Genomic DNA, 25,393 nt, shown 5'->3' on the forward strand with positions numbered 1-25,393 from the left:
GTGCAATCGTTGCTGATTGCACCAAAGTTTTCGAACTTTCCCGAGGGAATTGGAGGGTGAGAGATACATAGTCTATCTATGTACCTCTCACCCTCCAAATCCCACTCTAAATGGGAGAAACTTTGTTCGCATGTTATCTTATTCAGACAAAATTTCCCAGCTTCAGAGAAGGAATAGGAGCCTACCAGGCACTGATATATAATCAGTGCTTTGTAGGCTCCTATTCCTAATAGAAAGTTCGAAAACTCGGTCGCAATTCCATCTGATTGCGACCGAGTTTTCGAACTTTCCCGAGGGAATTGAAGGGTGAGAGGTATATAGTATGCCTATATGCCTCTCACCCTCCAAATCCCACTCTAAATGGGAGAAACTTTGTTCGCATGTTATCTTATTCAAACAAAGTTTCTCCCATTTAGAGAAGGAATAGGAGCCTACTAGGCACTGATATATAATCAGTGCTTTGTAGGCTCCTATTCCTAATAAAAATTTGAAAACTTTGGAGCATTTGATTATTGTATTTTGTCAAGAGAAATTCAACCCTGCGAAGTGCCAGTTCTAGACTGGTGCCTCGCAGGGTTTAATTTCTCATATTGGTAGATTTTGATGTTTTTATATTAACAAAAACAAATGAAAAAGATTTGCTTATATAAGAGGAAACTCTCTATCAGAGGTGCTGAATTCAGGCATTCGCATCTGATAGAGAGTCTCCTTTTATATAAGCGAATATAAAAGAATCTATTCTTTTTTGGAGCGTATTTTCAAATATTGAATACTTATGAAAAGTGTTTTTCCTAAAAATTTAATATAATGCTTAGCACAATATATAAAATTAAAATATCTATAATTATTTTCTATATCACACTTTTCATTACACCTTGAAAAGTCTTCTCAAACTCTATTTTTAATTATTTTTTAGATATATCTCAAGTGTGATTATTCAAAAACTCATATAGACTATATTTATTTTTTTCATTCAAAAAATTATATGAGAATCTCAAATTAACTTTCAAATTTTTTATTTTAAAAACATATTAATAATCATATTTTAAGATACTTTTTCGCCCAAAAAATAATCGTACTTCCTCGACGATTAATAGGCTCTCAATTTCTATCATTGACACTACTTAGCATGCAACAATATTTAGCATAAGAATACATAACTGCTGCAAATTCACATTTATGTTACCTTTCAACATTTTCAAAGATAGTCCTCAAATTTTTTTACAATTTTTCTGAAATTTGAATCAGATTGTCAAAATGTTTTGCTTTTGTGTTACAGTATTCTCTTTAAATTATTCATCATCTTATAGCAATTTATACATATATGGACCACAAACAATTGAACCAAAAGATCTCTATTCCCTTGAATCAACTTACGGATATGTTCATTTTTGTTCAGGCGTTATTTCTATTTCAAGTAATGTCATGCGTGGATGGACAATGTCTACAGTAAGTATATCAGAATCAGTTAAATACATCGATTCAACAGCATTTTTAGAGTGTAGTTCTCTTTCACGTTTCATTGTTCATGAAAATAATAATGTGTATAAATCCTATAATGACAACCTTGTCTCACTTGATAATACAATATTGTTTCGCTTTCCTCCAAAATCGAAACAAATTTCTATTAATATTTATACAATTGATGCAAATATAGTAAATATATCCGATTATGCATTCGAAAGTGCAGATTTTGGAATTGTTAATTTTGATGCTCAATCACAAATCAAAGTTATTGGATCATTTGCATTTTTAAATAGTAATATTCAAGAAATACATCTTCCTTCTTCTATTTCTGTTATCAAACGATACGCATTTTCTTCACCAAAAAAATTAAAACAAATTAAGTTTGCTGATAATCAAAACAATATTGTTATTGAAGAATATGCATTTTCCAACTCATCAATTTCGAATTTCACTTTTCCAAATAATTGCAAAATTTCTGATTCAGTTTTTTGTTACTGTACAGAACTAGAAAAAGTAACAATAAAATCAAATAATGTAGACCTTAACATTGATGCATTCTCAGGATGTTTTAGCATTTCTAATTTTGAAATCACTAATTCACAGTTTATAAATGTAAATGGAAGTATAATGAATAGCAACAAAGCCACAATTTACTATATAATACCAAATTCTTCTTTTGAATTGGATTTGTTAGCAAATGTAAATCAAATTTGCGAAACTGCTTTCCGAAATTACAATGGAAGTTTGGAATTAACAAAAATATTTACCAATAGTATTATTACTATTGATAGAGGTATTGTTTATCTTGGTCGTGAATGTCTCTCATCTTTTATGAATTTAGAAAATATCAATATAAAACAAGACACAACATCAATTTGTAGAAGATGCTTTTATGGATTGAAAAATATAAAGAGTTTTACAATACAGGGGAACTTAGAAACTATTGGAGAAGATGCATTTAGAAACTGTCAATTCAATTCATTAAATCAAATTGATTTTCCATTTTCATTAAGCTCAATTGAAAAATATGGTTTTTATAATGCAAATTTCGGTAATTCTACTAGAATATCGTTTTTATCACAGACTTTGAATATTAAATCCCACGCATTTGAAAAGATGACAGCAAATTGTGTTATTTTTAATGTTCTTGATTCATTAGATGAATATGCGTTTTATGGATCATCAATTCCTAATATAAATCTTGGAGATTATGGATTTTATGAATTTAAAAATTATGCATTTTCACATTCATCTGTAGAGATAGTTGAATACTCAGGAGATGTAAGAAAAATCGGCTTTGCTACTTTTCAAGATTGCAAATCTCTCAAAACATTTTATTTTCTTTCACTAACATCGGGTGTTGCATCATTAATCGATTTAAATAGTATTACTTACATTGATGATTTTGCATTCCAAAATTGTATTTCAATTAGTGAAATTCAAATTGGGGGAATTTTAAAGACAGAATATATTGGATACAAAGCATTCGATAATATAAAAAACTTGAGAACATTTTCAGTTGGTAAAACAAATGATATATTTACGAGTGATACTTTGCCGACTGGATCTAATCCTGCATTCAGTTTATCATCAGATAATGAATATTATAAGTATATTGAGAATTGTCTTTATAACATAGATTTGACTATTTTAATAAGGTACTTTGGATCAAATATAATTGTAAGGATTAAGTCATCAACAAAAAAGATATCAGATAATGCATTTTCATCTCAATCATTAGAATATATTTTATTTGATTCCGAAGATATCCAGTTAGAAATCATAGGCAAAAGTGCATTTTCTAGTACAAAATTAAGAAGTTTTGAAGTTCCACCACTTGTTACATTGATTGATGATAGTGCATTTCACAAGTGTTCTTTATTAACAACAATTACTCTCAATGAAAACCTCGAAAAATTAGGAGCAATGTGTTTTTCAAATACTGGGATTTCCGAAATAAAAATTCCAAAATGTTGTTCGTCATTTGGAATTTTTTCATTTTCGGAGAATTCACAATTAGAAAAAGTTGAATTTGAAGATGATTCATCAATAACAGAAATACCAGAATTTTGCTTTTTTAATTGTTATAACTTAAAATCAATTAACTTACCAAAAAATATTAAAAAATTGGAAAAGATGGCATTTATTTTGTGCTCAAAACTAACAAATATATCTCTTGAACACATTGAAGTAATTGGAGATAATGCTTTTATGAGTACACGCTTGCAAAGAATTGTTATTCCTTCCAGTATCGAAAAAATAGGTGAAAATGCTTTCGGTAGTTGCAATTCATTAAGAGAAATCATTTTTGAATCGAATTCTCAATTGACTGAGATTGGAAAAGATCCATTTTCTAATTGTAAAAACATAGAATTACTAGAAATGCCAGGTTCATTCAATAGATTCAAAGATTTCTTTATAAATTTCTCGAGTTCTGGATCTACTTATAATTCTTTATTGATCAAAAAAGTTGTTTTACCTCCAAAAGAGATCATTTTTGAACAAATTCCTGATATTCCAATTGAATCAATTGTTGCAAGATCAGAAACGAACATTGAAAATATTGGAGAAAATGCATTCAACAATATGAAAAGGTTAATTTATGTTGAGTTCAAATGCCATGTTAACAATATTGCAACAAATGCTTTTTGTAACTGCCAAAATTTGGAATATATTTATATGAAAGAAGTTCAAACAATAAGTGGTTCTGCCTTTGCAAATAATACTAAACTTAAGAATATAACAATCCTAGAATATAATGGAATAATACCAGAGAATTGTTTTCAAAATTGTTTTGCTTTAGCTAAAATAATTTCCAATGTAAATATAATAAGTGTTGGAAGTTATGCCTTCGAAAACTGTGAAAATATAGACTTAAATACTTCGGATATCACAAAAGTTGGTTCATATGCTTTCAATAATTCAAGAATCAAAATGTTCCCTTCAAGAATTACTAAAATTGAAGAGTTTGCGTTTTATGGATGTTTTATTGAATCAAGAATTGTTTTAACGAATAAACTCGAGTATATAGGAACAGGATCATTCTACAATTTGAGAAATTCAATCAGATATGTCCATTATTGTGGATATAAGAACTTTCCCGATAATAATAATGCGTTTGAGAATTTAGAAGGAATAGTTGTTCCAAAGAATTACAATTATGATATGTTTTGCAATTACAAGGTAATTAAAAGTAAAACATTAAGTTGTTACTCCATTCCAGTGACTGAATTTTTGAATTATCAACAATCTGTCAGATTTGGGTCAAAAGATTACTCTCTAAGAAGATTAAGACCATAAAAAGTTTGTTTTATTGCGATATTTTTACTATTTATTTTTTTGAAAACAATGATAGTCATATATACTTACTATACACTAAGAGGAAATCCAGTTTACTTGACAATAATTATTTTCGATTTCGTAAGCATTATAAATTACCTCATTATAACCATTCAAAATGATTATTTTAAAAGTACTTTTCTGAGAGTGGTCTAATATTTAAAGAAAAAGTTCACCTTAAATTTTTTATAAGAAAATCTAAACTATCGTAATAAATTCTTTTATTAGCGAAAATGTAATAGAACTAATATACTCATTAGCTTTTTTAACAAATGATTTTTTTTGAACTTTCAAAGATGATGTGATTTGCATGTGAATCAGTTATTATTTCAAAACCACATTATCACAAAGGTACATTCACTATTTTTGACAAAATTTTAAATTTTCATGGGGTTGTAAATCTTATAATAACTAGATGAATAAGGAATGAATCCCAGTATAATGTGCATCATTATATTAAACACTATATGTAAGGCTAATGATTCTATTAACACTTATGAAGATCTATAGTATTTGAGCAGATAAATTTGATAATTTCCAAAACTCTTATATTTCAAAATTAAAGTGTGCGAATGCATTTAAATGAGAGCAAAAAGAGATTGATGCTGTTAAAACTAGGTGTTAATTTGCAATTATTTCGCATCACAAGAACTACCCAGTAAATTCGGCTATCTTTCTTTGCAATTATTCTCCATTATACCTATAATATAATGGTTAGGGTTTGAAGAAAAGTTACTAGAGAATTATTGACTTTTGAAATAATGCAGAATTTTACTTGAAGAAATCATTAATTTATGAGTTCCAAATTGCTAAGCATGACGAAGGATCATTAAATTTGCTACAATTAAATACATTTATTGCAGAATTAAGATTTTTGAAATTAAAAGTTTGAAATATTGCCTTTTTGAATAAAAATTTAAATTTTATTATATAATCATGATAATATCTTATAGAAATTAAAAGAAAATATTTTAAACCATTCAAATATTTTGAATGTCTTATCAATTTAAAATATTAAAAGATAGCTTGATTTTATCATCATTAGTTGTTATCAAAGTTTTCTTCTTTTGATGAACAACAGTAAATGATTTGTTAATAGCTTGTCTTCCTTTTTTGCACCAAAATCAAAATTCTCACCCGATCAGTAATCGAAAATTTTGTAGCATACGATTATTTTCCATTGAAAAATTATCACTAAAAAACTTTAAAAAATTAACTTTTATTCTTAATTTCATGTATGAAGGAGGTAGGAAATGACTTTAAGATTGACATCCTATTCATGGCTAAAGTTTTAGGAACTTTGAAGCCTAATTTGATATTGAAATTTTGGAAGATCAATGAATATGGGGATAAAAGTTGCATATCCTTGGACATTAAGAGGACATGTTATGAGAGTGGATAGCGTTCGACGATTCACTGAAAAAGTTACTCCTCGAAAAGACTATCTAAAGCCATCAAGTTTTTTGAATATTTTCTATCGTCTTTTTATTTTTAGTAAATTAGGATGCTCATTAAACAGTATGATTAAATATACAAAAATTTTTAATTTATTTTTCAAGGGAAAATAATCGTACGCTACAAAATTCTTTCGATTCATCATTCAATTGAGAATGATAATTTTGTAGCATATTTAGAAAAATGCTACAAAATTATTAAGTTATGATGATAATCTTGCACTCAATTTTGAAACTCTCTGATTTACAAATAAGCATTCCTTTGGAAAAGCAGTCCTATTATGATTCAAGATATTTTAAAGCCCCCATTTCATACAATGCGCGGATATATTCGAAATTGCAAGAACTCTCAAGAAAAATGCAGCAGCAAAGAAGATTCCATAGTTTCTAGCATCAAAAATTTACAACCTTAATACAACAGTTAAAGAGAAGCTCGAAAAGAAAATAATTAACCATAAAGCTGGAAACCATTCGATATATACTATTAGATCTAATAAAAAGTTAATTATAACATATTTTACATGCTATTTGTTGACTCTGTTCCATTATATTACCATATATATCTTTTTGAAATCTAAAATATTTTTACGATTTTAACCATGTGTTGTTGAAACCATATATCAATCTTAGCTAAAGTATAGTTTATGAGTTTGTCACCATCTAACGTATGAATTTTCAAAAATGTCAAATATGTTCATTTTTTCTGCATATTCAGCCATAATTTCACGTAGTTATACTATTCAACTATTATTTAATATTTTTATCGATTTAAATATATGATGAGATGCTTAGTTCTCCCGGAAATCGATTTTTAATTGCAATTTTAACTTTCCAAAAAAAATTCAAAAATAAAAATCCCTCTCAATTTTCTAAGTTTTATAACTCGCCAAATCTCTAGCCAAATTTTTTTGGCCCGTATAAATATTGTTAGGCACTATATAGGGATGCTATTTATCCTATTTTCATCCCATTTTACTGTTATCGCCTAGTGAATGTACCTTTATTATCACCCCTCAACAAATTTCAAATATCACTCTCAATTTTTAAGATTAAAATTTGAAATCTTTGTCAAAATGTTTTGCTTCTGTGTTACTGTACTCTCTTTAAATCATTCATCATCGAATAACAATTTATACATTTATGGACCAGAAACAATAGAGTCAAGAGACCTTTATTCAGTTGATTCAAATTTTCAAATTGTTCATTTTTGTTCAGGAGTTGTTACTATTTCAAGTAATGTCATACGAGGGTGGACATTATTACATACTGTAAATATATCAGAAACAGTTAAATACATAGATCCAACAGCATTTTTAGAGTGCATTTCTCTCTCAAGTTTCATTGTTCATGAAAATAATCAAATATATAAATCAAATAAGAACAACCTTGTCTCGCTTGATAATACAATATTGTTTCGCTTTCCTCCAAAATCGAGACAAATTTTTAATAAAGCTTATGCAATTGATGCAAATATTAAAAATATATCCGATTATGCATTCGAAAGCGCAGATTTTGGAAATGTTAATTTTGATGCTCAATCACAAATCGAAGTTATTGGATCATTTGCATTTTGGAAGAGTAATATTCAAGAAATATATCTTCCTTCTTCTATTTCCGTTATCAAACGATACGCATTTTCATCAACAAAATATTTAAAACAAATTACGTTTACTGATAGTCAAAAACATATTACAATTGAGGAATATGCATTTTCCGAGTCATCAATTCCGAATTTTATATTTCCATTTTATTGCCAAGTTTCTGAATCAGTTTTTTGTTTTTGTACAAGCCTATCAGAGGTAATGATACACTCACCCTACACAAGTATCGATTTAAATACATTTTCTGGCTGCTTGACAATTAATAAGTTTGATATTTCCTCTTCCTCACAAATTATAGATGTTAACGGGTTTATTATGAACAGTGAACGAACTCTTATATATTATATTACACCTTCTGCAACAACTTTAGATCAATACTCAGAAGATGCTTTATTTTGTGATACCGCTTTTCGAACGTGCAGTACGAATGTAAACCTATCATTAGCTTATAATAAATGGTATTCTATTTTAGAAGGAATAATTTATTTTAATAAAAGTGCTGTTTCAACTTTTAGTAATTTACCTGAAATCGAAATTGGAATTGTTGCCATTAGGAGGAGATGCTTTTATGGATTAAAGAATATAAAGAGTATTACGTTTCTTCGGTCATTGGACTTAATTGAAGCCGATGCATTTCGAGATTGTAGTTTCGATCAAAATACTCAAATACATTTTCCAGATTCATTAAGTACCATTCAAGTTATAGCTTTTATAATGCAAATTTCAGCACCTCGGGCGTTTTAATTATTAATTCTCAGAATTTGACAATAGGTGCTCATGCTTTTGATCATGCTGTTGCTAGAGATATTTATGTAAGCTCTTTATATGGTTTAGGTGAATATTCATTTTATCAATCTCAGATAACTTTATTCAATGTGAGTAATTGTCAATTAAATGAAATTAAAGAATACACATTTGCAAATTCATCCATAAGAGGTATCATATATACAGGAAATATCACAAAAATCGGTTTTTCTGCTTTTCAAAATTGTAATTATCTTGTATTAATAAGTGACCGCGAACATAATCCTCTAATAGTTGATTTAAGCAATGTTATATATGTCGGTGATTATTCTTTCCAAAATTGTAATAATATTAAAACAATTTTATTAGGAAATAAATATAAGACAGAATATATAGGATATAAAGCATTTAATGGAGCTATAGGCATATTTAATCTTAGTATTGGTAGAACAAATGAAATATTAACAAGAGATACGTTTTATGTTTATTTTTTGAAAGCTTTTAATTTATCAACAGAAAATGAATACTATTCTATGTTTTCTAGTTGTATTTATAACAAAAACTTTTCAATTTTACTGTGGTATTTTGGAAATGCAACAAATGTTGTTATAAAATCCACAGCAAGGATAATATTTGATAAAGCATTTTTTGCAGGATACCATTTAGAAACAGTCAGTTTTGATTCAACTGATAGTATGTTGGAAATCATTAGTAAAGGCGCATTTTATTTATCAGCTATAACAAGTTTTGAAGTTCCTTCAAGAGTTACTTTGATAGATAATAATGCGTTTAAGTATTGCGATCGTTTATCAAAACTTGTTTTAAACGAAAATCTGAAACAAATAGGAGATTTTTGTTTCAATTCTACCAATTTTTCAGAAATAAAAATACCAAAAAGTTGTATCCAAATAGGAAATAGTGCATTCAGTGGTCATACACAACTCGAAAAGGTTATATTTGATGACGAATCCACAATCACAGAAATTTCTGATTTCTGTTTTAGTTCATGCGAAAGCTTGAAAATCATCAAATTACCAAAAAATATTAAGAGATTCAGAAAGAATTCATTTGAAAATTGCTATAATCTTACTAATATTTCATTTCAAGATTTAGAAATAATAGATGATTACGCTTTCAGAAAATGCAAATTAAACGAAAATATAACAATTCCTTCAACATGTTTCAAACTAGGTCAATCTTGTCTCAGTTCAAGTTCTATTAAATACATTAATTTCGAACCAAATAATAAGTTGAAAGAATTTGAAGCGAGTTTGTTTGCAGATTGCACACAACTTCAAAAGATATTAATCCCTTCATGGATTGAAACAATTTCATCCAGTGTTTTTTCAAAATGTGATAACTTAAAAGAAGTATTGTTCGAGAGAAATTCAGCATTAAAACAGATGGATTCAGGTGCATTTACGGATTGCCCAAATATAGAAATATTGGAACTTCCAGATTCATTTCATAATTATAGTTCATTTTTTATTAATTTCACAAGATATGATTTAGTTTCGAACACAATTTCTATTAAAAAACTTGTTTTGTCACCAACATATTTTATCATGAATAATTACTATATTGAATTCACTTTTATTAAATTTAATATTTTATCAATTGAAGCTGGAGAAGAAACAGTAATTGAGTTTATTGAAAATGGTGCATTTTCTAATAAGCAGGAATTAACTCAAATAAATTTCAATTGCAAGATAAACAAAATAGCTGATAATGCATTCGCATATTGTAAAAATTTGGAAAATGTTTTCATTAAAGAACTACAATCAATAACTCCATACGCATTTGCTAGTTGTACCTCTCTTAAGGAAATAACAATACAAGAATTCGATGGAACAATCCCAAGTGGTTGTTTCTATTCTTGCCAAAATTTAGTTCATTTTAATTCCAATTGTTTGATTCAACGTGTTGGAATTGATGCATTTAACAGCTGTGAAAATCTTGACATAGACACCAAAGAAATTATATTTGTTGATGAATCTGCATTCTCTTCTTCAAGAATTTTATCCTTTCCCCCAAAAATTAAACATATAGGTGAAAATGCATTTTTTAAATGCGTTATTGAACAAAAGGACATTATTTTATCCAATGAACTTGAATATATAGGAAATGATTCATTCTATTCTTTGAAGAATAAAACCCATTCCGTATATTATTGTGGAGATAAAAATTTTTCTCAAAACTTCAATGTTTTTGGAGATTTTGTCATCAATATTTTTGTTCCATCAAACTACAATTATTCAACTTTTTGTAACAGGGATGTAATTAAAAGCGAATCATTAAAGTGCTTCATTCCTCCTATGACTGATTCAATTAGTTATTCACACTCAATTAAATTCATCTCTAAAAATCGATCTCTAAGAAGATATAGATAGACAAATACCATTCATTTTATGAGAAGTCTATTCATTAACATACATTATTGTAGTGGATAACTAATTTTCAGCAAAATTTTCTAGTTTTTGATAATTAAATTATCAAAGTTTTAATTTTCTCCACAGACTAATATCATTCAATGTTTTGCAACCAACATTTGATTAGTGCACATCAATAAGCTGTTTCATCCCTCCAATGACAGATTTTCTATGCTATTCTCATTATTTTAAATTTGACTCAAAAAATAGATCTCTAAGAAGATTAAGATAGTTTATTTATTATAATTTATGTATGTTTATTATACTAAATGTAAGTTTTATTGCGAAAATTATTTCCGAATTTTTTATGTCAGAGAATATTATTCAATATATAAGTGCGTTTTATGATGCGTGCCGTTTTTCAAAAATAAAAATAATGCCATATCGTTTTTGAAATTTTTTCTTATCTTTCGGATAGGAATTTTAATGCTTGTAGGATCCAGACATTGAATTAGAGCTTGTTTTATGCAAATACAAAGATAGATTTTTCTTAAAATAGCAAAGGAGAAAATTCATCTTCCGAATTGAACGTTATTTTTCATATTTTTAGAACTTTAACATGAAAATATTAATATATTCAGGATATTCTCAACATTTGCATTTTACTCGTTGAGAATTGAGTTAATTTTCTGCATGAGAAATTGAAAGTTATATCGCGATTATTAATAAACATATATAATATTAAATTGTTAATGTTCCTAAATTAATGAAAAAGATGGCCACATTTTACTTTTTAAATTTTCATAGAGGTTAACAAAGGTTTACAAAAAAATTAATACGAAAATTATGTATTATAACATAATTTGGGAATGTGAAAAACGAAAATAATCACTGCTTATAATTTTGAATACATTCAATATTTTTCAAAACAACCAGATTAATCAATCGGGAAAATATGCTCTAATGACTATATTTCATACGATAATTCAGAAATTGAAGAAGAGATGTAAAAATGGTTTTGATTCAATACCGAAAATTGAATGTTGAAAAATAATAATGCTCATCGTTGGTCACGTGATTTCACTTTCCGATTTGATAGCTTATTCAGAATTCAATTATATTTTTCAAATTTGACAAACAATTCAGAAATCGATTTACAAGTTTGAAAGTGTGGAAATGAAAAGTTGTATACACATAACAGAATATTATCAAACTACCGATGAAACTTATACTGATAATTTCAGAACTATTCTCAAATATTTGTTTATTAGAGAAAGTTATTGATTGTTATAAATCTATTAGATAAATGAGATTCCTTAGAAAAATTGAAAATGCAAAAACTATTGAAATTTCAAAATTCTTGTATTTTTATACTAGATAACTTGTCAACAATTCCATTTCGCTGATGATGATTATTTTTTGAATTCAAATTTTTCAATGGAATAATCAAACCCCCGAAGTAATAATAATAATTATTTTGTTCGAACTCATTCAGTTATAGTTCAGCATTGAGTTTTTAGTATTTAAGATTTTGGACCAAAGCGGTTATACTGAAAATCATTGAGATTCAATTATTATCACTTCATTTTTCATTAAATGGAAGAGATACAGTCTACTTCTACACAGAATTCAGACGATTTCTCAAGCTCCCTAAGCAGTAGGTTAAGTGGATTGGTTGATATTCCTTTATCAACAAGGATCAGAGAGAATGTATCTTCACTCTTTAACTTTTTAGACATATATGGTCCAAAAATCCCATTACTCCATACCATTGTATCGTTCATTAGATTCTTCCAATTAATTGGTGGAGCGTTCATGGCATCAAATAATGATATCTTTGATCAGAAGACACTAGCTTTTAGAGCTATCAACATTATTACAGTATTCTTCCATGTGATACCAGTTCAATACAGATTTGGCAATGAATATATCTTTTTATATATTATTAATGCTGTTTTAATTCTTTTCGGTATTTACCTTCTTGTCTGTGCATTCATATACAAGAAAACAAGTGCAATCTCAAGATTTTCAATAGTACTCTTAACATTGTTCATGTCCTTTGTACCTTGGCTTCTCATACTAATATCAGTTCAATACGCGGGACAAATTATTTCAGCTTATTTGGCAAAAGTTTACAAAATTGAAATGAAGTCACTTTTTGCAGTCATTTTAACCTGTGTTTGCTGCTTCACATACACATGGACACTTGTTAAATGCTACACAAGAACCTTAACTTTCAGAGCAATGTCATTCCAAACAGTAGAATCACGTCCACAATGCAGATTATTCACGACCACAAATCTTGTCACTTTTGTTTCATCTCTCACATCATATTTAACAAAATGGCCGTCTGTAGGTTGTATAGTTATCTCAGCATTTTGCTTTTTATATAATGCCAAAACAGTTTTCGGATGTGCCACATTTGTTAAGCCAGTTCATCAAACAATGGTCCTTTCCGGTTCAATTTTTGGAGCATTACTTTCTTTTGCTTCGATTGCACCAATAACTATAGGAAAGCCATGGCCAATCTTCTTCTACGCAATATTTGCTGGCCTATTTGTTATTGTATTTCTTATTTCGGATCTTTTCATTAAGAGAAGAATAAGAGTAGATTTGCTGACATTGGATGAATTCGAAGCTTCAGGTGATTTCGACGTTATTGGTTCAATGAAAAAGTTCAAGCAGTCTGTTGTTACTGGATTCAGTTATGGACACAAAGTATGCTTGAACTTCTCAGTTTTCAAAGCTGCTGCTCAGAAATGGCCAGATCAACTTATTGTTTGGTTGATTTACGCAAAGTTTGCTTCAATTTACCCTGAGTTGTCAAATACTTTAGAGTTTATTGGATCAAACTTAAAGGGCTTGGTAAAGAAGAACCAAGAAGCTGAATTCTACTTGGCTAATATTGGTCAGATTCTAAAAACCAGAGAGACAAAGTTTACTCCACAGCTCAAGTCAAAGATTTCAAAGATCCAGAAATATTTTGACAAATCTAAGAATAGACTGAGAAATATTTGGGATCTTGTCCTTCAAGGCAATGTTTCTGAGATGGATACAGCAATCAGATCAACTTACGAAAGTGTTGAAAAGTCAGAAGTTGAAATCAACCAGCTTTTGATGCTCTATCCAAACAATAGATTTGTTGCAAGACAATATGCAAGATTCCAACTCGAAATCAAGTCAGATGCTGTTACATATAAGAAGTGGAATGAAAACTTGAAATTGCTACAAAAAGGAATTCAAATTCATCCAGATACACTTCATGAATTAGGACAAATTGCATTTGAAGATATTCCAGAGCATTCTGATGAAACTGTTACAGCTGCCAAAGTTACAACAACAAAACAAGAATCATTTGGAATGGATGATGGTAACATTTATGATGAAGATTTAGATTTCCAGCAAGTCGAAAGTCTCAAAGATCTTATTGATAATCATAAGATTCCAGCCATTCGTTACATGTACTTATCTTCAGTATTTTCATTTGTTTTCCTGATCTTTGTTCCATTTTTAGCACTATTAGGATTCTTCTTTTATTTCACTAACTCCATCATTGAACCATTAGAATATATGTATGGAGTTTCCTATATGAGGAACCTAATAAACATGTTACCACCATTATTAACCAAATTCTTGATGCAAGAAATAGATGATCCTCTTATTCCAGGAACAAAGTGCATGACAAAGATTGAATTAAATGATAATTTCCCAATGACTGCCTTTGGTGGAAGCAAAAACACAAAAGGTATCTTAGCATACTTGATTACACAAGTTGATAGTGCAAACTCACTGATCACTCCATTAAGACACTTTGCAAATGGAAACAAACACATAGAACAAGTTAGAGATTTACTGTTTTCTGCTTCAATTACTTTGAGATTTTATCTGAATAAAACCGATGTTGAAGTAACAACATCTAATTTAGTACAGATTTCTTACATGGTAACAAATCATATATCAAAAGTAATTGGATTATCAAAATATGATAATAATGTTCCTAAAAGCTTAGACTCATTAACAGCTAAGAATAATAACATTGAAACAACAGAGCATTTAACACAAACTGTTGAATTGATCGTTCAATATATCAAAGATGTTGATAAAAGAAACGAAGACATAATGTTTTACCTCAGAATAGTTATAATCGTTGTCGCCTTGATTATTTACATTGTTATTTATAATATCCAAATCAGGAAATTAAGAAGCAACAAAATAGCTATCTATGACTTATTATCAAGCTTACCAAAGACAGTCATTTCCAATATTTCTTATTCATTTACAAAGTTACAAAGAGAAGCAACAGCAACAACACAATCATTAGGAAGCATTGCAGAAATTGAACACAACAGACAAGAAGAAAGTATCATCAAATTATTCTCTTCTATAAATGATGAACAATCAAAAGCTTCTGTTGAAATGTACAATTTCTTCAACTTTATGTTCATTATGGTTGCTCTAACTGCTGGATACTATTTAACAATTCAATCTTATCTCGATGCATCAACAGAAGTTGTCAATAACTGCTACCACATCAACTATTTGTACGGCAGCATTGCACATACATTTAAGATCATGTCAAACATCTTCGATTTAGTTTGGGAGCATTATGATGAATCGTTTAGCAATATTGTTGTTAATGAAACTGAATCATTAGAAGAAATCGGAACAAGTCTTCCAATTGTTGGAAAATACCTCCAGTTACTTAGATTAGGTGGTGAAGGAAGCAATGAATATCCATTTGAAGGAATGAAGGAAACAGTTGATAAAGCTTCTGTAATTATCGAATGTCCAAATCCTTTAGAACCACCAAAAATTATTCCTAAGAGTGCTCATTGTTTCTCAGCTCCAGAACAGTTTTACATGGCAAATATGCTGATGAGAAGATTCTATGGATTGATGACTGCAGAGAACCCAGTTTTTGTTCTTCCAAAAGGAGATGGCATCACATATACATGGCAAATTGGAGCTGTTGAATTATATGAAGCCTTCTTCTATAGAGCTGGTCAAATTCTTGTTCCAACAATTACATCAACAGTTAAAGCAGAATCCACTCCACTTATTGAATATTGTTTCATTTTCATGGTCATTGCAGCAATATTCACATTAAATATCATCAGATTAACAAGAAAGGAAGAAGTTCTTCTGAAGTTCACCATGAACTGCTTGCTGAAATGTCAAACATCAATATTAATGTCAAATTCAAGAATCATGGAAGTATTAAGTGGAAACTACGAAAACGCTGTTGATGAGCAAGTAGAAAGAACACAAAAGTTCCATAATGATGTTGTTAATAAAATTGATGACATCATCATTGTCTGCAGAGAAGAGAATAATACAGTAATTGGTGTCAACACAGCATTCGAAGAAATGTTTGGAATCAAACAAGAAGAAATACAAAATACAGATGTTAAGAAATTTTTCTTGGATGGAAAATTCACATCATCTGAGAAACTTGAAAAGGTTGTTTTATCAAAGGGTTCTGTCATTTATACAAAATCTAATGGAGAAAAGGTTTATTTAGACTTTTCTTCACAATCTGTTGCAGGAAGAAGAATCTACTCTGGAACAAATCAGACACAAATTGTTATGCATGAGAAATTGATCGAAGACGAAAAGAAGAAATCAGATGCAATGTTGGCAAGTATTTTGCCACCAATGTTAGTTGCTCGTGTTCAAGCAGGAGAAAAGAACATTTCTTTCGCAGTTCAATCAGTTACGGTTTTGTTCTTGGATGTTGTAGAATTCACACCATGGTGTGGTTCTCATGATGCTCAATATGTAATGAGGATGCTCAACATTATGTTCAAAGAATTTGATGCAATTACTAATGCACATCATACAATGACAAAGATCAAATGCATTGGTGATTGCTATATGGCAGCTGGAGGTATCTTTGATGAAATAAACCAACCAGCTGTACATGCAAAAGAAGTTGTTGACTTCGGTTGCAAAGTCATCAAGAAACTTGAAGAAATTGATGAAAGAGAAAACGAGAAACTCAGAATCAGGGTTGGTATTAACACCGGCGGTCCAATTGTTGCTGGCGTTATTGGAACAGAGAAACCAACTTTTGAAATCTTAGGTCCGGCTATTAACATTGCTCACGAAATGAAAAACAAAGGTGTTCCAATGAAAGTTCATATTTCACGCCCAGTCTATGAACTAATTTATGGACAAAACTTTGATATCAAAGAAAGAGGTGAAATTGATGTCAAAGGAGGCAAGATGTTTACTTATCTTGTTGAACCATAAGAAATTGATATGTTATTTTTATTTTTTGTTAGTAAATATTTTTGTTTGTTAATAAATCCCTTTTAGTTGCTAAAAATAAGCATTGGAACTGTGTTATCAATGCTGGTTCCATCAAATGACATTTCATTTCCTTTCTCTTAATTACGCCTTCATCAATATCAAATTATTCATGTTTATGATAAGGACTATTCGAAGCGAGTGTTAACATAAATCAACTACCATAAATTTCTGAACCCCAAATTATCGAAATTTGCAAATTCATTCATATAATCCTCATGATACTGCCTTGAAGGTAACGATAAGAATCTGAAATAGGAAATCAAAATTTATTAAAATTATTATTTTTTATATCAAAATTACAAATTAAATATTAAAGTAAGTTAAATAAATGTAATCAGTCGGCTTTATTATGTGGGCTAGGTGGGAAAAGACACTCCATCCAGTTCCAGAAAACACCATTATCGTAAATATTAATAACTGGATCGTAAACTTGTTGTTTCCTTCTTCTATCTTCATACTCGTACTTATCAAGTTCAATTTGTGTAACATTCTTTGAAATGTAATACATTTGCTGAATTGTAAAGAAAAGAAGCATCAAAAACACGAGAAACATTGCTAATCCTGTTCCTGATACCATTTTGTAGTGCATGATCATTGCTCTTACAATAATACTGAGATTTTCTGAAAATTTATCTGTAAGTTTTATGTATTTTATGCTAACAAGCTCGTTATAATGGTATTTAAGATATCTGAAATATGAATATGAATAAACTGCCGATGTAAATGTCGTTGAAATTAAAAATCCCAAAAAGAAACGTTGTGTTCTTTCGCCGATAGGTGCCATGACCCAAGGACAGTAATGATCGTATTTTCTGTGTGTTAGTTTATCATTTAAAATCCCAATTTTTCAAAAATAAAATTTCAAATAAAATTATTTTTGAAAAAAATGGGTAAATACATACGCAATACGTCTATTTGTATATCTATCAAACCTAGATCGTGGAACAACTGGTATTTTTAAAGTTGGACATTCGTGAGGTTTATATAAAACGTTATCATAAGGATAAAGCTCCAAATATCCGTCAACATTATCAGCAGTGATTACACCTGGATTTGCAAAGTGTAATATTAAAGCAAAGATCCATGGAATTGGTAAAACACCATAAATTATTTTGTAATGGAAGGATAATTGATCCTTATAGATATATTTTGCGTCATTTAAGCAGTAATTGTAATATGTTCCTGCAAAATAGCTGTATACCATGATGAAAAATAATAAAATTGAACTTCTAAAAGGTCCTTGAGTTCCAAGGCAATCTTCATATTCCATGTTTTTCATTCTTTTTGGAAGTAACGCTCTAACTAACTCTTGAATGAAGTTGGGAACTCTTATTGTTAAACATCTAAAGCATCCACCGATGCAGCCATTCCTATGTAAGTAGTTGTTACCAAATATCAGCACATAGATAACGAAAACGAATAAAAAGAAATATAATAAGAGAATAAAAACCAATGGATCCATTTTTGAAATAAAAAAAATTTTTTTTTCAAGGGAAAAAAAAGTGTGCTGTCACCATTTCTAGCCTGAGAAAAGGACTCATGTTTATGGTATAGATAGAATAGATCATAAGAAGCTTAACTTGAGACTTAGGAGAAAAACTGTCCAAATTTCAAAAATGAAAGAAGCAATGAAAATTGAATACTTTTTCACTAAATTTTTTTCAAAAGAGAAAATATTTATAAGAAGGTTGGCTTTGTTTCAATTAGATTTGATTTGAAATCAATGATTTCCAAGGTTTTTTATCATAGTGTGAAAGTATATTTTTTGAATGATGAAGAATGTTAATAAATTAAGCTGCCATTTCAGAGTATTGAAATAACATATGTCTCTTTAAACTTCCACTGCTTTTAGGTCTTATCTTTTCATTATTAATTTTTTAATGGAGCAATAACTTAATATTATTAGAAATTGTTATAGCTTCAGGGCATTTTGGAATCATATTGCATTCTTGCGTATTTGACCCACGCTAATATTCACCAAACTAATAACATTAAATGTTTTTCGTATGAATATTACAATCTTACTGAAGCTGATTTTTCATCCACAATACACTCATTGAATTTAATTGATAACGTAAGGTTTTAAAACTTAAGTATTTTCAAAATGCCATTGGACATCTGATTAATGAACATAATCAATTTGAGAAATGTTATAGCAATATAGATGCATTGAGTTTTCATATATCAAATAGCTATGCGATATGGTTATAATCTGTTATCGAAGTTTTTTGAAATGATTGAGAACTGTTATAGACCGAAAATAGATTTTTTCGGTTTTCTCTTCAAATAATTGAAAGAATGATACTATTATAGGTTTATTATATTATATAGCATATAATCATGCTATAGCCGAAAATTATAAGTTTTGAGAAGATTGAATATAACACAAATAAATTTGAATGTAAGTTAAATTGCTTGTTGTTTTTAATAGCTATTTAATGAGAAATCCAATATTGCAAAATTCAAATTGAATGATTGAAAGAACAGAAAAAGTCATTCTTTTCAATTTCGAATATGTTTCATTGTATTTATAATTATATGGCAAATAAGATATTTAAACTTGATTTTTGAAGGAAAATTCACAAAATTGAATAAATTCAAATAATTTTTATTCAAAAATAAACTAGTTATTTGAGTTTAATACTAATTATCTATTCAAACTACAAAGTTTGTAATTTAAAATATTTTGTGAGATCAGATTGAATTAATTCAAGGTTCTTTTCAATTAATATTAATGACCATATTACGCATTTTCGAACATTCTAAACCAAATATATAAAAATGGGAGACGAATGTTAAATTTGCTAGACATGGGGGAGTTGTCTGCAAAGTTTGAGCTCTTATCTCTAACAAAAAATTAATTTTTAAAAAAATGACCGAATACGTTTCACAGCGAGAAAAAAATAAAAGGCAAGATAGAATTTTCTAGACATAAAGAAGTTGTTTACCGAGTTTTAGCTCTTATCTCTAACAAAAAATTAATTTTTAAAAAAATGACCGAATACGTTTCACAGCGAGAAAAAAATAAAACTGTACACTGATTTTCATTTTCATTTCCAGTCATTTTACTTATTATTTTTTCTTTTTTTCATTTTAATTATAAATTATTTCATAATACGTTTATTTACCTTACCATTTTCTTTATTCTTTTGAATTCCATACTAGACACTTATAGAATATTTTGATTGTTAACGTACTTCATTAGAATGAATCCTTACAAAGGGTATGTCGATCGAATTTACCTAATTGGTATTTCCAATCGGATTGAAGAAGGTAAAATGACATGGGAAGAAGCTTGCACCCATGTTCCCATCGCCCCAACCCTTCAATCAAATGATTTCAAATATTTAGATGTTTCAAAATCTTTTTTACAAAATCAATTTAGCTTACAGAATATCCCATTGCCTAAAGGCAAGAAAGGTCATAGGGTCAATCCCTACGACCAAATCAAAGCTCTTGCTGTGATACATGACCACTGGGCCTTTCCCTGTGGTCAAACAAAACAATGGAAACGTTTGAAATTACAACAAATTGATGTATCTTATAGAGAAGTATGCAGATACTTCAAAGAAAATCATTTCACCAAGACGCGATTAGAGCATGCCGGGCCAGAAACAGCAGTAAGATATTGGGCGCTTTCACCCAATCTTATCTGGCACGCAGATGTTCATTATTTTAGGGGTGTTCGTGGCCAGTATATTTATGGCATAATCGACGATTTTAGCCGCAAAGTCCTAGCGTGTATACAAATACCAGATATGCTGGCAGCGACGACAGCGAACGTTGCGGCTTCCGCCTTCATTGAATTTGGCGCCCCTTATTGTTTCTGGACCGACAACGGTTCAGAAAATAGGGGCGCCTTTCAAGATCTACTTGATCTTTGGGGCGTCCAATGGCGGCATACAGACTCTCATTCTCCCTACCAAAATGGGAAGATTGAGAGATTCCGGCCGACATTGGAGCGCTGCCAAAGCATTCAGGCTATTCCTGCCTTTATTTGGGAGTACAATAATAACACACCGCATGAAGATCTCCCAATTAATCCATTAACTGGAACAAATTACACGCCAAATCAAATGTATCAGCTGAAACCGAAATACACAAATGCAGATACAGAAAGGTTGTGGCAAATATGGGATACAGATACAGGCATGACCGCTGTTGACACATTCACAGCGTAATAATAAACATAATTTTTTAATTTCATTTTTAACAAGTTTTTTTAAATGTATGTAATGAATAATTCATTAGAATATGATAATGCACATTGTAACAGAATAGAACAATCACCAAATTTTTTTTGAAATTAAAAAATAAAAGTAAAAAGTATAAAGTAATCTAACCAAAAAAGATATTTAAAAGAATTTTGGAAAAAACAGAATAAGGATAATGATATTATTTTAGATACACAATCGATGTACTGAAGAATAATCCGGTAAAATGATGATATAAAATTAGATTATTTTACAAGTAGCTAAAAGAATAAAACTATAATATAAAATAAATGAAGTTTAATGAAACAATAAAGGTTAAATAAATAATAAAGATTTTTATTTTATATCAGTATTGAGAAGAAGTAACAGCTGACACTTGGTAGACAACTTCTTTATGTCTAGAAAATTCTATCTTGCCTTTTATTTTTTTCTCGCTGCGAAACGTATTCGGTCATTTTTTTAAAAATTAATTTTTTGTTAGAGATAAGAGCTAAAACTCGGTAAACAACTTCTTTATGTCTAGAAAATTCTATCTTGCCTTTTATTTTTTTCTCGCTGCGAAACGTATTCGGTCATTTTTTTAAAAATTAATTTTTTGTTAGAGATAAGAGCTAAAACTCGGTAAACAACTTCTTTATGTCTAGAAAATTCTATCTTGCCTTTTATTTTTTTCTCGCTGCGAAACGTATTCGGTCATTTTTTTAAAAATTAATTTTTTGTTAGAGATAAGAGCTAAAACTCGGTAAACAACTTCTTTATGTCTAGAAAATTCTATCTTGCCTTTTATTTTTTTCTCGCTGTGAAACGTATTCGGTCATTTTTTTAAAAATTAATTTTTTGTTAGAGATAAGAGCTCAAACTTTGCAGACAACTCCCCCATGTCTAGCAAATTTAACATTCGTCTCCCATTTTTATATATTTGGTTTAGAATGTTCGAAAATGCGTAATATGGTCATTAATATTAATTGAAAAGAACCTTGAATTAATTCAATCTGATCTCACAAAATATTTTAAATTACAAACTTTGTAGTTTGAATAGATAATTAGTATTAAACTCAAATAACTAGTTTATTTTTGAATAAAAATTATTTGAATTTATTCAATTTTGTGAATTTTCCTTCAAAAATCAAGTTTAAATATCTTATTTGCCATATAATTATAAATACAATGAAACATATTCGAAATTGAAAAGAATGACTTTTTCTGTTCTTTCAATCATTCAATTTGAATTTTGCAATATTGGATTTCTCATTAAATAGCTATTAAAAACAACAAGCAATTTAACTTACATTCAAATTTATTTGTGTTATATTCAATCTTCTCAAAACTTATAATTTTCGGCTATAGCATGATTATATGCTATATAATATAATAAACCTATAATAGTATCATTCTTTCAATTATTTGAAGAGAAAACCGAAAAAATCTATTTTCGGTCTATAACAGAAATGATTGAGAACATGTTAATTAGAAGTAAATATAATATTAGTGTAAACAAAAAATAATTCGTACAATAAATCGTAAATGCAAGAATAATTTCTCAAATAATTTACGATTTTATGCTTTCGTAAGGAACATTTATACAAACGTGTGGTCTAAGGGAAATTTAGAATTACGAAGATCAATAGAAGAACTGTTATCAAATGATTGAAAGGTATTCAATCTGTAACGTTTAGAAGAATTTAAAAAATTAAATAAAAAACTAGATAAAGAACGGCCAAATAGTTAATTGATAAATAATTATAGATTGTGTTAAACGTGCAAACATTCAAATAAGGACTCATGATCGATCTCGAACAATTTTATCGAAATAGATATATATGCTAATAATAAGCAACTTATTACTTAACAAAATAAATTTTGCGGTTTGATGAAAACGAAAAAGATAGTATGATCATAAAAGCTATTTATTTAATTAGATTATTCAAAACAACATCATAGTTCACTTTCAATTTGTGAATTTTTTGTTAATCTTTTAAAAGTTAACAAAAATTGTAGTCATCTACAGTAAATATATATATACAGATATAATCTTCTCTTTTTTGTTTTGTTCGAATTTTTTGTTAACAGTGTTTATTGTTAAAAGTTGATCAATATACTAACTTGAATATTTTAACTCAGCTATACCATCAACGATGAGTATTCAATTAATAAAATGTTTGAATATCCACACAAAATGAATGACCAAGTTTAAATATTCTTGCAATACTAAATGATATCTTTACAAGTTTACTTTTGATGTAATTTATAAGTCTCATCACACTTTTTAATGCTCGATTTTTAAAAACTGTTTAAAAATGGAGCTTATATTGAAATAGTCTGTGGTAATTTTTAGTCTCTAAACTCATTTTTTATTAAAAAAAATTATTTAGAAAAAATGAGTTTAGCCAATAGTGTCCACTCTCATAAATATATCACATGCGATTGCGAAAGCATATGCCTACGTGTCCACAAGAAGCATGACTGCAAGTGTCATCGTAATTCCTATGATCGCGTTTCCAAATGCTTTGATTTGAATGAACAACACTATTATATTCGACCACAAGGCATTGAAATTAGTTCCCCAAGTCAAGTTGGCGTTCTTTCCAACATAGACTCTTGCTATGACCTCGTTTGCCGAAATTGTAATTGTGCCTTCAGAGTTATCACTTCCAGAAAATATGCTCAATTACAGATAATCCAAATAGGAGAGCAGAATCGACAGAATTATATTCATTCATCTTGTACTTTAAAAAATACATTCCCATTCCAGCTCAGACCATTTATTAAGATCAATAATTTATCACAGTCTTTACCATTATTTGAAATTAATGATAGTAGCTGTGAAGAAGAGCACACAGAGCCTTCATTTTTAGATGATATTGTCGAAGAAATTCAGCCACTACTGCCAATAGTTGGAGATATTCCTAGTGGTTTCTTAGTTCTTTGATATTGTTTTATTACTCATTTATTGATATTTGTTTAATTTTACGATTCGAATTCCTTAAAAGTTGCGATTGTTTTGTTTAATTAGCTTTGTTATTTCCTATATACAATCCCAAATAAGATATTCTAAAATGCCGAACATTTCTATTTTTTTTTCCTTTTTCTTTCAACAAATTTCCCACCTTCTCAATTTATAAATTATTGAATTTCAAAACCTTGCGCAATCGGAATTTTATTCTAGAATTACACTACGAATGCGTTTATCATCAATTTTATTTATCTCAAGAAAATTTATATTGCTGACAGCACTATTTTATTGCATAATTCCAATTATGTTATCCATTGTGATGGATTTATGCGGACAGTTACTATAATTTAAAAGATTTTCGAAATTTTTTGTTCTCACGTACCAAAAAATTAAAGTTATTTCGGTTATTATCTACCAGGTTATCAAGAATTGATTATTTCATGCAATATAATCAAAAATAAAATACTCATCTGATTTCCATTGGAGAATATACTATTCTAGATAGATTTTCTTTTCTATATAAGTCCTGAATTATCTATTAATATCTTTTCAGCTTTTTATGAATTTTCAACTGAATCTTAAAGTTAGCATAGATTTGATCGATAAAAAAGGTGAAACATTGAAACTGAAAATATTTTTGAATATCAAAGTTAAATTATATTCGCATTTGCATATGATTTATCATTCAGATCATAGCTTGATCTTTAATTTTGTATGAACAGATTCATATTGGATATATACATTTCAACAAGAAGCATAGAATATTCAATATTTGTATAAAATACCGCAGGCGATTTAATTTACCTATATGTTGAATGATTACCATAGAATAAATTGCATACAATCATATTTGGATTAATGTTAATATAATATGCTTAATGATTCGTTTTATATTGTAGATATCTCATCAAATCAGAAAAGTCGGTTCAAATTGTATTAA

At 28.8% G+C, this 25,393-nt stretch overlaps 7 protein-coding genes across 7 annotated transcripts, besides 6 other annotated features; 6 read left to right on the forward strand and 1 right to left on the reverse strand.

The window, feature by feature from the left end:
* Window positions 1-504: part of a mobile genetic element that runs on past the window's edge.
* Window positions 505-1,263: 759 nt separating this feature from the next.
* On the forward strand, window positions 1,264-5,133 carry TVAGG3_0684890 (leucine-rich repeats (6 copies)-containing protein; the record flags this gene model as incomplete). Its single annotated transcript, XM_001306941.1, has 1 exon — window positions 1,426-4,767. The coding sequence occupies one exon, from the start codon at window positions 1,426-1,428 to the stop codon at window positions 4,765-4,767; it is 3,342 nt and encodes a 1,113-aa protein (XP_001306942.1).
* Window positions 5,134-5,153: 20 nt separating this feature from the next.
* Window positions 5,154-5,936: a mobile genetic element.
* A 524-nt stretch (window positions 5,937-6,460) lies between these two features.
* Window positions 6,461-7,266: a mobile genetic element.
* Window positions 7,267-7,333: 67 nt separating this feature from the next.
* Window positions 7,334-8,605, forward strand: TVAGG3_0684920 (leucine-rich repeats (6 copies)-containing protein; the record flags this gene model as incomplete). The annotated part of the gene is made up of 1 exon (XM_001306942.1): window positions 7,334-8,605. One exon carries the CDS (start codon window positions 7,334-7,336, stop codon window positions 8,603-8,605), a length of 1,272 nt encoding a protein of 423 aa, XP_001306943.1.
* Window positions 8,606-9,300: 695 nt separating this feature from the next.
* Window positions 9,301-10,995, forward strand: TVAGG3_0684930 (leucine-rich repeats (6 copies)-containing protein; the record flags this gene model as incomplete). The annotated part of the gene is made up of 1 exon (XM_001306943.1): window positions 9,301-10,995. One exon carries the CDS (start codon window positions 9,301-9,303, stop codon window positions 10,993-10,995), a length of 1,695 nt encoding a protein of 564 aa, XP_001306944.1.
* A 1,575-nt stretch (window positions 10,996-12,570) lies between these two features.
* Window positions 12,571-14,488, forward strand: TVAGG3_0684940 (guanylate cyclase protein; the record flags this gene model as incomplete). Its single annotated transcript, XM_001306944.2, has 1 exon — window positions 12,571-14,488. A coding segment is annotated over one exon (1,918 nt), but the record flags the coding sequence as incomplete, so codon positions are not given.
* Window positions 14,489-14,544: 56 nt separating this feature from the next.
* On the forward strand, window positions 14,545-17,226 carry TVAGG3_0684950 (guanylate cyclase protein; the record flags this gene model as incomplete). Its single annotated transcript, XM_001306945.1, has 1 exon — window positions 14,545-17,226. One exon carries the CDS (start codon window positions 14,545-14,547, stop codon window positions 17,224-17,226), a length of 2,682 nt encoding a protein of 893 aa, XP_001306946.1.
* A 325-nt stretch (window positions 17,227-17,551) lies between these two features.
* TVAGG3_0684960 (cysteine S-palmitoyltransferase protein) lies at window positions 17,552-18,736 on the reverse strand (the record flags this gene model as incomplete). The annotated part of the gene is made up of 1 exon (XM_001306946.1): window positions 17,621-18,070. The coding sequence occupies one exon, from the start codon at window positions 18,068-18,070 to the stop codon at window positions 17,621-17,623; it is 450 nt and encodes a 149-aa protein (XP_001306947.1).
* Window positions 18,737-19,533: 797 nt separating this feature from the next.
* Window positions 19,534-20,316: a mobile genetic element.
* A 176-nt stretch (window positions 20,317-20,492) lies between these two features.
* Window positions 20,493-21,464: a mobile genetic element.
* A 639-nt stretch (window positions 21,465-22,103) lies between these two features.
* Window positions 22,104-22,944: a mobile genetic element.
* Window positions 22,945-23,803: 859 nt separating this feature from the next.
* On the forward strand, window positions 23,804-24,580 carry TVAGG3_0685000 (uncharacterized protein; the record flags this gene model as incomplete). Its single annotated transcript, XM_001306947.1, has 1 exon — window positions 23,878-24,429. One exon carries the CDS (start codon window positions 23,878-23,880, stop codon window positions 24,427-24,429), a length of 552 nt encoding a protein of 183 aa, XP_001306948.1.
* Window positions 24,581-25,393: the final 813 nt, after the last annotated feature.

The sequence above is a fragment of the Trichomonas vaginalis genome, chromosome III, assembly GCF_026262505.1.
Source record: "Trichomonas vaginalis G3 chromosome III, whole genome shotgun sequence".
Taxonomy (NCBI): Eukaryota; Parabasalia; order Trichomonadida; family Trichomonadidae; genus Trichomonas; species Trichomonas vaginalis.